Source organism: Macaca thibetana, chromosome 13, assembly GCF_024542745.1.
Source record: "Macaca thibetana thibetana isolate TM-01 chromosome 13, ASM2454274v1, whole genome shotgun sequence".
Lineage (NCBI taxonomy): Eukaryota > Metazoa > Chordata > Mammalia > Primates > Cercopithecidae > Macaca > Macaca thibetana.
Window position 1 is genome coordinate 53,129,778 of NC_065590.1, and position 13,577 is coordinate 53,143,354.

Below are 13,577 nucleotides of genomic sequence, written 5' to 3' on the forward strand. Positions count from 1 at the left end.
TTCAGAGTGCCTCAGAATTGGAATGCTTTCAGTTCATGGAGCGGGGTGGGTATGCCACAGAGGGGGGAGACACAGGCGCCGTTTTCTCGTTAGTTTGGAGAAGCAACATATGAGACTGTGAGAAATCAGTGCAAGGCAGCAAAAATTTGATTACATGATGCTGTATGGAATCCAAGAGAAAAGGAACACGGATGAAACAAAACAATAAAAATGGTTCCTTTTTCTTTCCTGACCATTGAAAACTGAAGAACATATTTTTTTTCCCCCTCAAAGCACAAAACACTGAAAAATAAGGAGTGTTGAGAGTGAACAGAGGGATTAGTTTTGTTTTTTTTTTAAAAAGTACTAGGGAAAATTGGAGTGGTTGAGGAAGATTTGATAAGGTGTGGGTTAAGAGAAGATCAGGGTTCATTCATTTATTCAGCAAGTGTTTGTTGAGGGTCACTTTTATTCACAGTCTGAGGAGAAACAAAAATAAAATGCGTTCTTCACTCCAAAACAGAAAGCCATACATAAAAGATGAAGGAAATATCATTCTGTTATTTAAATCATAAGCATGATCTGGATCTAGATAATTGGCATTGTGCTTGCATTGTTTACCGTCACCAAAAGATGATCAAAGAAGAGAGGGTTTGGCATGTAACCTAGCCAGAATTCCCAAGGTGACATTTTAATCTTACTAATGAATTATTTGCCAGATTTTTGAATTGCATTAGCATAATAAAAATAACATATGGGAAAAAATGAGTGTCATATGTTGCCAGGACAAAATTAATCACTGTACTCATTTTACAGAGGATTTTGCCGAGCCCTTCTATGTGTTCTCTCAGGTGGCAGATGACAGTAGAGAATGGTCTTCTGCATGAGGCAGAAGACGTTTCTGTGAAGCAAAGGCAGTGTGGCGCTCATTTATACTTGATCTAGCCGAAAGGCCGAGAAGCGGTATGGCATACATTTATAAACATAGACTCTGAGTTGGTTCAAATGCTGACTCAGCCACATGGAGTAGTTAGTTCAGTGTTTGTTTTGTTTTTTTTGAGACAGTCTTGCTCTGTCACCCAGGCTAGAGTGCAGTGGCACGATCTCAGCTCACTGGTATCTCCGCCTTCTGGGTTCAAGCTCCTGCCTCAGCCTCCCGAACAGCTGGGACTATAGGTACCCGCCACCATGCCTGGCTAATTTTTGTAGTTTTAGTAGAGATGGGATTTCACCATGTTGGCCAGGCTGGTCTCAAACTCCTGACCTCAGGTGATCCACCTTCCTTGGCTCAAGCCATCCTCCAGCGTCAGCCTACTGAGTAGCTAGGCATGTACTCAACTAGAAGCCTGACTCATTCATATAAAATCTTTTTCATTTTAAAATAATGAATTCTGTTTTTGAGACTCTTCCCTAGTAAACTATTCCAGTACAGTTTTTAAAAGATGATTTTTTCCCCTCTTCTAAGACAGAATTTGTTCTATATATTCTAAACGTATCTTCTGGCACTGAACTAATTAACTCCCTCCCCATCACCTATACTAAATATGAGGGTAGTTATGTTATTTTAACTAATTGATAAAATGATTCCGTAATTCATTAAAGAAATGAATTTTGGCCTGGTGTGATGGCTCACGCCTGTAATCCCAGCACTTATGGGAGGCCAAGGAAGGCAGATTACTTGAGGTCAGGGGTTTGAGACCAGTCTGGCCAACATGGCAAAACCCCATCTATACAAAAGTACAAAAACTAGCCGGGCATGGTGGCATACGCCTGTAATCCCAGCTACGCAGCGGGCCGAGACAAAGGAATCGCTTGAACCCAGGAGGCAGAGGTTGTGGTGAGCTGAGATTGTGCCCCTACACTCCAGCCTGGTCGTCAGAGCGAGACTCCATCTCAAAAAAAAGTATTTTAATGGCTTTGATCTTCTTATGTTAACAGGAGACAAACGCCAATAAAAGGAAGTTAACACATACTGGTATCAAGTACTGGACAAGACTTTTTACACACAGTAAAATTCATGCACTGATATAACCACTTTATGAAGTAAGTATTCTCTTCACAAAAGAGGGAGAGAGACTAAAAGACATTCACTGACATGTCTAGGATCACATAGCTAGTATGTGTTATAAGAAGAAATTTGGTGTTTGTCTCAGGTTCTTAACACAGAGCTCCTAAAACCCTAGGAACTTCCCAAGTGATGGGACTGTCTTAACTGTAAGGAGCCCTTTTTGATCACCCTATTGCTATCTGGATAGAATTTATGCTGGATAGTTTATGTTAATGAGGTTACTTAGGCGGAGCCCCTAGATAGCCTCAGGATGTGGCTTACTACATCCCGATTATCATGGCTTACTACAAAGACCAAGTGACTGATTAGCCGTTGGAACTTTCAGACCCACCTATTGACCTCGGGGAAGGAAAGAGGGAGGGGGGTCTGAAAATCAAACTCTGTAACTCTTGGGATCTGATGAGCTTCCAGGTTCCCGAATCTAGTGTTGGGGGAGTGGCATGCCCAGAGGAAGCCTAGAAGGTCTGCAGGCACCCCCTTGCCTCCCACCCTGCCATACCTTGCCTTATGCAGCTCTTCCATCTGGCCGTCCCTGAATTGTATCCTTTATGATAAACTGGTAAACATAAGTGAACTGTTTCCTTTAATTCTGTGAGGCATTCTAGCAAATTATTAAACCCAAAAAGGGAGTCACGGAACCCCTGATTTTAGCTGGTTGGTCAAAAGTACTAGATGCCCAGACTTGCAATTGGCATCTGAAGTAAGCAGAAGCAGTGTTGTGCAACTGAGTCCTTTACTTGTGGGTCTGATGTCAACTCCAAGTAGACGAGTGTCAGAACTGAACTGAACTGTAGGACACCCAACAGGTGTCAGAAAATTGGTTGGCGTGAAGAAGTAAAACCACACATTTTCGTGACCTAGTGTTCTGTGCTGTATTGGGTGTGTTTGGTTTTTCCTCTCTTGTACACAGTAAGTTAAAGAGAGGATTTTGCACTGGTCTTGTTGGCGTGTGCCTGGTAGTCCCAGCTATCCAGGAGGCTGAGGTGGGAAAACTGCTTGAGCCCAGGGGTTCAGAGCAGCCTGAGCAGCCCCATCTCTGGATAGAGAGAGAGAAGAAAAAAAGGATTTTGACCTAGGTCTGAATTCAAAGTTCATGCTCTTTCTCTATGTGCTGCTTCCTACTAAAATATACAAATAACCCTAAAATAGTCAATTATATTAGCCTTTTCTTAAACTATCTTTGGCCAGAACTACTGAAAAGGAGGAAAAGACTCTTATGACCCTTTTCTGTTCTTGTTCAGATATGTATGTTTAAAATGTGTACAACAGGATAATGGAAAAAATAAAGGAATTTCATAATCTGCCATTGACTACATGACAACACTGCTTGTGGACATTTTATTCACTTTAAAATAAATATTGTGCTGTAAACTGTTCAGAAGTGAAATCTATATTACAGTAGGCAAGTACAAGGGATAGACAGCACAGTGTTTTGTTAGAGCAAACCATTCTGAGTCTCAGAGAAGCATCACCAACTGTCTACATCAGATAGATACTCTGAGAGTAAACATAAGAAGAAAAAAGAAATAGAAGTTCTGAGAGAGAAGCAACCTATTATAAATAAGAGTTTCTTAAGATTAACAAGGGTGAGGACAACTCCCATGTGAGCCTCTACCATGTGCCCAGTTTCTACTTTAACACCTTGCAGAGAGCAGTTGCTATATAAAAATCTGTTGAAAGGATTTCAGGCACTAGAATTTACATATTTTACATGGTCTCTCATTTAAACCTATCAATTTCTTTCTTCATGAATTTTACTTCATTAGCTAGTTATATACATTATAATTTACATAATAAATCTATTATTTAAAAACTTTCAATAGGTACAACAATTATGACATTTGATTAGGCTGGACTCTAACTTGCTTGGATGAGATTTATTTTGGAATCACAGTATCCAAGCAAGAAAAACAATCAGTTTATAAGACACAATAAAAATGAAAAAGAGCGAGACAAATGTCTGCTTTAGAAGTTTATCAATAACCTCTTATATACACATATATATTCACAAAGTGTTTGACAGTCATTTTATACGATCTTTTGGAAGAGGTCCAATGGCTGAGAACTCTATAATGAGACACGGTCGGACAGAAATTATCATGGCTTTCAATGATCTTTTCTTTCCCCTAACTTGAATATCCTTTAGTTGGGGAGAGAAAGAAGTCCATTTTCATCTGCTGTATCTAAGATTTTACAGATCACTGGAGATTCAACCTAAAGAAGAAGAACAAAGCCATTAAAAAGTTGCTAAGCTGAATACTTTTCAGTACTATTCTGCTGAATGGATACATGTAGTTATATTTGCTAGAAGCATGAGTCCTTGTTTTAGATAAACATCCAACATTATTTCTACAAATTAAGCTTCTTGAAAAACAACTTTTAGTCATCCATACAGAATATCAGACAAGTGGAGAAAATATTTTTAAACAAGCAGGGGAGGGAAAAGGAACAAAGGACAGGAATAAGACAGGAATACATAGCTAGATTTTAGACAACAAAAATGATAGAACATTATGGCAAAATAATTAAGTGTATTTAAAATAAAAGGTAAAGAAAAATGTAACCCAAAGATGGAATACATGTTGAAATTATCAGATGTTATAATAATTATAATAAACATGATGAAGAAAACATGCACGACCAGATAGGAAATTTCAGCAGAGATAAAAAAGAACCAAGTGGAGGCTGGGCGCGGTGGCTCACACCTGTAATCCCAGCACTTTGGGAGGCCGAGGCGGGCGGATCATGAAGTCATAAGATCGAGACCATCCTGGCTAACACAGTGAAACCTCGTCTCTACTAAAAATACAAAAAATTAGCTGGGCGTGGTGGCACACGCCTGTAGTCCCAGCTACCGGGGAGGCTGAGGCAGGACGATCCCTTGAACCCAGGAGGCAGAGGTTGCAGTGAGCCAAGATTGTGCCACCGCACTCCAGCCTGGGCGACAGAGCAAGACTCCATCTCAAAAAAAAGAGAAAGAAATAAAAAACAAACAAACAAAAAGAACCAAGTAGAAATGTTAAGAGATAAAAAATACGTCAGTGATAAATTCATTCACTGGACTGGACACAGCAGAGGAATTAACAAGTTTGAAGACAGCTTAATAGAAATGACCCAAATTGAAACAAAGGAAGAAAAGTGTGAATAAAGGAGTGTCTGAGATTTTGGGATAATTTTATACTAATATGTCTTACTGGAGTATCAGAAATAGAGGAGAAAAAGAATAGAGCAGAATAAATCTTTGAGGAGAAAATGTCCAAAAATTTCCCCAAATTGATGAAATATATCAACCCACAAATCCAAGAAGCTCAGTGAACTCCAAGCAAGATAAATACAGAGAAAACCACATTTAAGCATTAGATAATCAAAGGTAGAACCATAGTCTTTAGAAGGAAATACAGGAGAACATTTTCATGATTTTGGGGTAGTCAAAATTTCTTTTTTTTGAGACGGAGTCTTGCTCTGTTGCCCAGGCTGGAGGGCAGTGGAGCGATTTTGGCTCACTGCAAGCTCTGCCTCCTGGGTTCACGCCATTCTCCTGGCTCAGCCTCCCAAGTAGCTGGGACTACAGGTGCCCGCCACCGCACCCGGCTAATTTTTTTGTATTTTTAGTACAGACGGGGTTTCACCATGTTAGCCAGGATGGTCTTGATCTCCTGACCTCGTGATCTGCCCGCCTCGGCCTCCCAAAGTGCTGGGATTACAGGCGTGAGCCACCGCGCCCGGCCCATAAAAATTTCTTAGAACACAAAAAGCGTTAGCTATTAAAGAGGAATAAATGATAAACTGAATTTCATGAAATAAAAAATTTTTGGTCACCAAAAGACATTAGTAAGAAAATGGGGCTGGGTGCAAGTGGCTCACACTGTAATCCCAGCAATTTGGGAGGCCGAGGCGGGCAGATCACCTGAGGTGAGGAGTTGGAGACTAGCCTGGCCAACAAGGTGAAACCCTGTCTCTACTAAAAATACAAAAATTAGCCCCATGTGGTACCATATGCCTGTAATCCCAGCTACTGGGGAGGCAGAGGCAGGACAATTGCTTGAACCCAGGAGGCGGACGGAGGTTGTGGTGAGCCGAGATCGTGCCACTGCACTCCAGCCTGGGTGACAGAGTGAGACTCCATTTCAAAAAAAAAAAAAACCAAAACCCCAAAATCAGCCAGGCATGGTGGTGCATGCTTGTAGTCCCAGCTACCTGGAAGGCTGAGGCACAAGAATTGCTTAAACTTGGAAGGCAGAGACTACAGTGAGCCAAGATTGCACCACTGCATTCCAGCCTGTGTGGTGGCTGAGCCTATAATCCCAGCACTTTGGGAGGCCAAGGTGGGAGGATCGCTTGAGTCTAGGAGTTTGAGACCCACATGGCCAATATGGCAAGACTCTATCTGTATTTTAAAAAAAAAAAAAAAAAGAAAGAAAAATGAATAGGCAAGCCACAGACAGAGAAAAAAATACGTGCAATACAAATACAAAGTTAATATCGAGACCGCTGTTAAGACGTGTTGAGAAGTGAGGACCTGAAATGTTCTCAACACATAGAAATAATAAATGCTTGTGGTGATGAATATTCTGAATACCCTGACTGGATCACTACACATTCTATGGATGTAACAAAGTATCATATGTAACCCATAAACATATACAAATACTATGTATCAATAGGAAAAAAAATAACACAACACCAAACAAAAAGTGTTACACTTAGTCAAAGACTTCAGGCACAAAAATATTATATACTATATGATTCCATTCATGTGGAATCCAAAAAACAGACAAAACTAATCTACAATGTCATAAATCAGAAAGGAGTATCTTTGAGCAAGGCTAAGTGGTGTTTACTGGAAGGGAGTATGAGAGAACTTTCTGCAGTGACATATCTTGTTTTGGGTGATAGTTACATGGGTATATACAATTGTCAAAACTTTTCACGCTCAACACTTAATATCTGTGGATTTTATTTCATGTAAATTCTCTCTCAATAAAAAATGTCACAGGCCAGGCGCGGTGGCTCAAGCCTGTAATCCCAGCACTTTGGGAGGCCGAGATGGGCGGATCACGAGGTCAGGAGTTCGAGACCATCCTGGCTAACACGGTGAAACCCCGTCTCTACTAAAAATACAAAAAACTAGCCGGGCGAGGTGGTGGGCGCCTGTAGTCCCGGCTACTCGGGAGGCTGAGGCAGGAGAATGGCGTAAAAACCCGGGAGGCGGAGCTTGCAGTGAGCTGAGATCCGGCCACTGCACTCCACCCTGGGCGACATAGCGAGACTCCGTCTCAAAAAAAAAAAAAAAAAAAAAAAAAGTCACAAAAAACCATGTCAACTACTACACAAGTGGTATGTGGGCCATATTAAGCCTTGGAGACTACTGAAGGTCCTGCCTAAATTTAATGCAAAAAATTATAACATGGCGGCCGAGCGCAGTGGCTCACACCTGTAATCCCAGCACTTTGCGAGGCTGAGGCAGGTGGATAACCAGAAGTCAGGAGTTTGAGACCAGCCTGGCCAACATGGTGAAACCCCGTCTCTACTAAAAATACAAAAATTAGCTGGACGTGGTGGTGCGTGCCTGTAATCCCAGCTACACGGGGGGCTGAGGCAGAAGAATCGCTTGAATCCAGGAGGCAGAGGTTGCAGTGAGCCGAGATTGTGCCACTGCACTCCAGCCTGAGCCACAGAGCAAGACTCTGTCTCAAAAAGAAAAAAAAAAAAAAGAAAAAAAAGAAAAATTAACACAAGGCTCAAAATTGAATTTTTGATTAGTTTCTTTTTAACTTACCCCAAGAATATATTGACAGGAGTGAGGCTCTAGCATATATACAGTAACAGCGTGAGGCGAATCTGATTCTTTACACCTAAAACAGAGAGAACTTTAAGGTATTGCCCAAATCATTTAAAGTGAGATCACTGCTAATAGCTGTACTCTTAAAAATCCCATTCAAGTGGACCCTGTATGATTTAATACAATTTTATCAATAATTTAAATAGTATACTTTCGTAATTGTTCATAATTATACTTTTTGTTTACATAAAACTTTTGTCCATAGGAAGCAGGTAAAAGAAAAAGGCATATAGCATGATTTGATGGTCTAACTTACTTTAGTTTTACAGTCACCTGTCTTGGTTTGTCAGTTATATCACAAATATCTCCATTTCCATAAAAATGTGACACCATCCTGAATCAGAGAAACACACAAGTTTTATTAAACTAAAATCTCACTAATAGAATAATTGTAATGGGTAAGGTGAGAAGATGGTTAGAGGGATCAGTTTAACATTAGCTAAAAAATAAACCTGACTATATTCTTTTTTTTTTTTTTTTTTTTTTTTTTTGAGACAGAGTCTTGCTCTGTCGCCCGGGCTGGAGTGCAGTGGCCAGATCTCAGCTCACTGCAAGCTCCGCCTCCCGGGTTCACGCCATTCTCCTGCCTCAGCCTCCCGAGTAGCTGGGACTACAGGCGCCGCCACCTCGCCCGGCTAGTTTTTTGTATTTTTTAGTAGAGACGGGGTTTCACCGTGTTAGCCAGGATGGCCTCGATCTCTTGACCTCGTGATCCGCCCATCTCGGCCTCCCAAAGTGTTGGGATTACAGGCTTGAGCCACCGCGCCCGGCCTGACTATATTCTTTAAAAGAGTATTTTTAGGGTTATCTCACAGAGGCAGTCTCTTGGATTCTATAAAGCGAATATAAGAGAGAGAAACTTCATACTGGCTTAGTTAATAATGATTATTTTCAGCTTGCATATTATTTATTTGTATACAAATAATTATGGTTAGATCCCTTTAAAAAATTGTTTTAAAGTTATCAGTTTCCCTAGCCCACTATATTGTTTTGTGAAACAGTTCTTTGCTTCCGTCCTCCATCAAGCTACTCCCATTAAAATACTGTACGTTAGGCACTGTAGTATAGGAGACAAAGCCTAGGCCAAACTGTCAATCTCAAATGAGCAGGATCCAAAGAAAAGCTTCATTTTACCAGTCTAACACTCATGCTTCAACATATATTGTACATGATACCACAACTGTTTTCACATAAAACATATACCTACAAGGATAAATCAATCTGTTTAGTATAATAATTAAATGTCTATGTTTTAATTTTGCTGACTTTGACTCTGATCAGCCCAAAAAGTCAGTACACTCTGAAAACAATCCAAATCATCTGTTTTAGGAAGGAAAAGGTAATACCCAAGAAGGAACAAGAAAGAATAATTTAAAACATACTGAGTAAAAGTCTACAAGAAAAGCTAAAGTGTAGTTATTCTTGGGAAATGAGATTAACTTACTGGTGTTTTGACAAGATATACTCATATATCCTAAAACAGATGTGAGGTAGTTTTTAAAAAATAGCCTCAGTTCTAACAGAATTGAGTCATTGTTACTAACAACACCACCACTCTCATTAATGTACTACCCCCATTGTTAAAGGCAGCAGCCCAGGTTTATTGCATGCTATTGTCAGGCATTCTCCTTTACATAAATTACCTCTTAAATGACACAATAATTGTAAGAGGCAAATACCATTAGACACCAAAAGTGACAGAAAAAAAGATTCTGTCATTTCTCCAAGGTAGGAAGTGATGAGCCAGCATTTGAATCCAGGTAGTGTGACTCCAAGGACTGTGCTCTGAACTATTACACTGTGTTGCTTCCCCAAGAAAAGAAAACTAACTTAAAAGATGTCCCTTGAAAAAAACTAACCAGGGATTTTACTTAAATGTTTGAATTTTTTTGTTTTTCAATATTTTGAGTTTTAGAAATTCTACTAATTAGCTACAAAGGCAAGTAAAGTGAATCTTTACCTGACTGTCTGGGTACCATCATCTTGAAGATGATAAGCTCTAGCAGTATTCTTCTTAGCCCATTCAATATGCTCTTCTTGGTTCCATGTCCCGACAACCACAGAGGTTTTCCCACTATCCTTGTCCTAACACAGGAAAAAATATTTGTGATAATGCATGCTTGATATCATCAAGTAGATATTTATGCTGATGACCTGACCTTCTTGTAGGCTAGTCTTTATCTGCACAGTGGATCTATATTTAGGTGTAATGATATTAGTCGAATTCAATGAGTGGAAATTTAAGTACATTATCTTCTTTATTCCTTGATTCTCTGAATAACGTAACTAATTTCTAGTCAGGCTAGCTCTAAATGTAGTTATTATTGGCTCTTCTATCTCTTTTCTCTTCTACAGATCAGTCCCATCAGTTCTTTCCTGGAGATTTTTCAGCTTTAGACTCTTCCTCTACTTTTTCACTGACAGCAACTCACCCCACAACCAAGGGTTTAATCTCTCATACCTAGATAATACTATCGCATACTACTGCAATTCTTAATTCAATCTTTGGCCTCTATCTCTTCCACCGCAGCCTAACTTCATCCTATGCAATGTTATACTGATCTTTCACTATTCATTTGGTACCATACTTATTTCTCTATTGAAATTGTCTATCCAGAAACCCCTTTTCCCATCCTGCTTTTATTATTATTATTATTATTATTATTATTATTTTTTTGAGACGGAGTCTCGCTCTGCCGCCCAGGCTGGAGTGCAGTGGCCGGATCTCAGCTCACTGCAAGCTCCGCCTCCCGGGTTCACGCCATTCTCCTGCCTCAGCCTCCCGAGTAGTTGGGACTACAGGCGCCCACCACCTCGCCCGGCTAGTTTTTTGTATTTTTAGTAGAGACGGGGTTTCACTGGGTTAGCCAGGATGGTCTTGATCTCCTGACTTCGTGATCCGCCCGTCTCGGCCTCCCAAAGTGCTGGGATTACAGGCTTGAGCCACCGCGCCCGGCCTTTTATTATTTTTTTAAACACTAACTACATGCTGTCTTATATGTGGACATCCTTCCTTCTTTCTTCTTCCTTTTCCTTCCTACCTCCTTGCATTCCTTTGATTTCTTTCTTCACAATGTATGCCAGACAACCATGCTGGGCACTAACAGATATCTGGTTAGTAGAATTAAAAACCCTTGGCTGGGCACGGAGGCTCACACCTGTAATCCCAGCATATTGGGAGGCTGAGGCGGGTGAAATCACCTGAGGTCGGGAGTTCAAGACCGGCCTGACCAACATGGAGAAACTACTCTACTAAAAATACAAAATTAGCCGGGCGTGCTGGCACATGCCCATAATCCCAGCTACTCGGGAGGCTGAGGCAGAAGAATCGCTCGAACTCAGGAGGCAGAGGTTGCAGTGAGCCAAGATTGCGCCATTGCACTCTAACCTGAGCAATAAGAGGGAAACTCCATCTCAAACCAAACCAAACCAAACCAAAACAAAAAACCCCTATGGTGGCAAAGAAAACAAGCAGGGCCAATGCCCAGTAGAGCTTAGTGCCTAATTTAAGAGATAGCTAATAACATTTGGTTTTAGCTACTAGAATAAGTTCCTGGATAGGCCGAAATTAGAGCCGCAAAGTGAAGTGTTTAAGAGGTTGGATATGGAGCCAGACTGCCTGGGTCTGAATTCTAGTTTCCCCAGTTACTACCTATTTGACCTTAGGCAAGTTATTGAACCTTTATTTCTGTTTCCTCATCTTGGAATAACAACCACTTCTTAAGGTTGTTATGAATATTAAAAGAATATGTGTAAAGTACATAGTGCCTGGCATACAGTAAGCACCCTATTTGCTAGTTACTATTACTTTTAGTATCTCTCTAAATACCAAACACAGTTCCCTAGAAAGTTCCAGGTTATACAACCTTGGCTAAAATAAGTTTCATAAAACCTAGTGTTGGCAAGTGTATAGGAATGTAGCCATTGTTTATGGGAGTGTAAACTGGTCTAACTCTGGAAGGCAATTTTCCAGTATGCAGATACTTTGACCAAGGAAGTCTGTTGACAGAAATGTCCCTTATGAATATACTTGCAAAAGTATAGCAACAGAACTATTTTTAAATGTTGACTAAAACATATCACAGCAAAAACTGGAAACAACTTAAACGTCCATTAGCAGAGGTCTGGTTAAATACACTGTGGTACAGACATAATCCTCTGTACCTGCTGAAAAGAGTGAAATTGAGTGTTGCTGACATGGAGCAATCTCCAAGATACTAAGTGAAAAGAACAAGTGGCAGAACAGTGCATGATCCCTTCTCTATAAATAAAAAAGTTATACCAACATCTATACATATGCATTTTTTTTTTGGTGGAGGGCAATGAAAATGTTAACAGTAGTTAAACTTTTTTAAGAAGTGGTATGATGGCAGAGGAGACAGATACTTCTCATTTAAAATTTCTGGCATACATTTGTTTAAGAAACTTATCAGGTATTATAAGGGTTGTAGTTTGATGATACCCTTTTTCTGTACTGTTATTAAAAAAACAAACATCTGCAAAGTAGCAGGAATAAATGGAAAGAATACCTAAATGAAACCCCTTAGGTTTAAGTGAAAACAAAACAAAACAAAAAACAAACCCAACACATCCTAGTCTATTGATGTCTCATTCATTTTGGAAGATGTAAATGTGGAAGGTGAACTGACAATCTGTCCCAGTATGATCTATCTTGGAATTTGAGATCAGTTCAAAACATTATGAGTGGGCAAATACACACTTTTCTATTTTGGGTATTACTTTCTTTTTTAGATAATAAAAATGGCCTTTTAAAGCAGCTAGGTTCATACTCATTAATTAAAGCTTGTCTTCAATACCTAGCAGCTTACTTTACTAAACAAAGTATAAGTAGGACAAATAACATAATTGGAACTTGAACCTCAGAATTTAAGCAGGCTAGCTCAAGTATGGGAAAATATGCTGAGTTATAAAACTATAAATAAAAGTAAGAATAAGAACTCAAAAAGTTTAATCTTAAAACTTATTTTAAACTTAGATGATATGGTATTTTCTTTTTTAAACATTTTTAAAATTTTTTGTAGAGATGGGATTTTGCTCTCTTGCTCAGGCTGGTCTTGAACTCCTGGCCTCAAGTGATCCTCCTGCCTTGGCCTCCCAAAGCGTTTAGATTACAGGCATGAGCCACTATGCCTGGCCCAGGGTATCTTATTCTTTTGGCTGAGAAACTTGCTGTATTTACCCAATTTTTGTAACCCTAGCGATAATGTATGATCTTACCATTTATTTTCTTTCTTTTTTGTTTTTTTGAGGAGTCTCGCTTTTTTGAGACAGAGTCTCGCTCTGTTGCCCAAGCTGGAGTGCAGTGGCATGATTTTGGCTCACTGCAACCTCTGCCTCCCAGGTTCCAGTGATTCTCCTGCCTCAGCCTTATTTCTCCTGCCTCAGCCTTATTTCTTCCAGCCTCCCAAGTAGCTGGAATTACAGGCATGCACCTGGCTAATTTTTGTATTTTTAGTAGTAGAGATGGGGTTTTACCATGTTGGCCAGGCTGGTCTTGAACTCCTGACCTCAGGTGATCAGCCCACCTTGGCCTCCTAAAGTGCTGGGAATATAGGTGTGAGCCACCGTGTCGGCCTCATTTTCTTAATTATTTTTTTGAGATGGAGTCTCACTCTGTCACCCAGGCTGGAGTGCTGTGTTGCAGTCTTGGCTCACTGCAACCTCCTC

General features: G+C 40.1%; 3 protein-coding genes across 4 annotated transcripts in view; 1 reads left to right on the plus strand and 2 right to left on the minus strand.

The window, feature by feature from the left end:
* Window positions 1–13,577, minus strand: part of ACYP2 (acylphosphatase 2) — a 914,175-nt gene that overhangs the window by 486,095 nt on the left and 414,503 nt on the right. The window lies entirely within an intron of this gene.
* ASB3 (ankyrin repeat and SOCS box containing 3) overlaps window positions 1–13,577 on the plus strand; it is a 188,975-nt gene that overhangs the window by 25,674 nt on the left and 149,724 nt on the right. The gene's annotated exons all lie outside the window — the stretch shown is intronic.
* ERLEC1 (endoplasmic reticulum lectin 1) overlaps window positions 3,359–13,577 on the minus strand; it is a 33,909-nt gene continuing 23,690 nt past the window's right edge. For both annotated transcript variants that reach the window (XM_050753762.1, XM_050753760.1), the window contains exons 11-14: window positions 9,850–9,974; window positions 8,146–8,223; window positions 7,827–7,902; window positions 3,359–4,261 (exon numbers count right to left, since the gene is read on the minus strand). In XM_050753762.1, coding sequence (XP_050609719.1) covers window positions 4,190–4,261; window positions 7,827–7,902; window positions 8,146–8,223; window positions 9,850–9,974 — 351 coding nt within the window. In that variant the 3' untranslated portion in view covers window positions 3,359–4,189. The remainder of the gene's footprint in view (window positions 4,262–7,826; window positions 7,903–8,145; window positions 8,224–9,849; window positions 9,975–13,577) is intronic.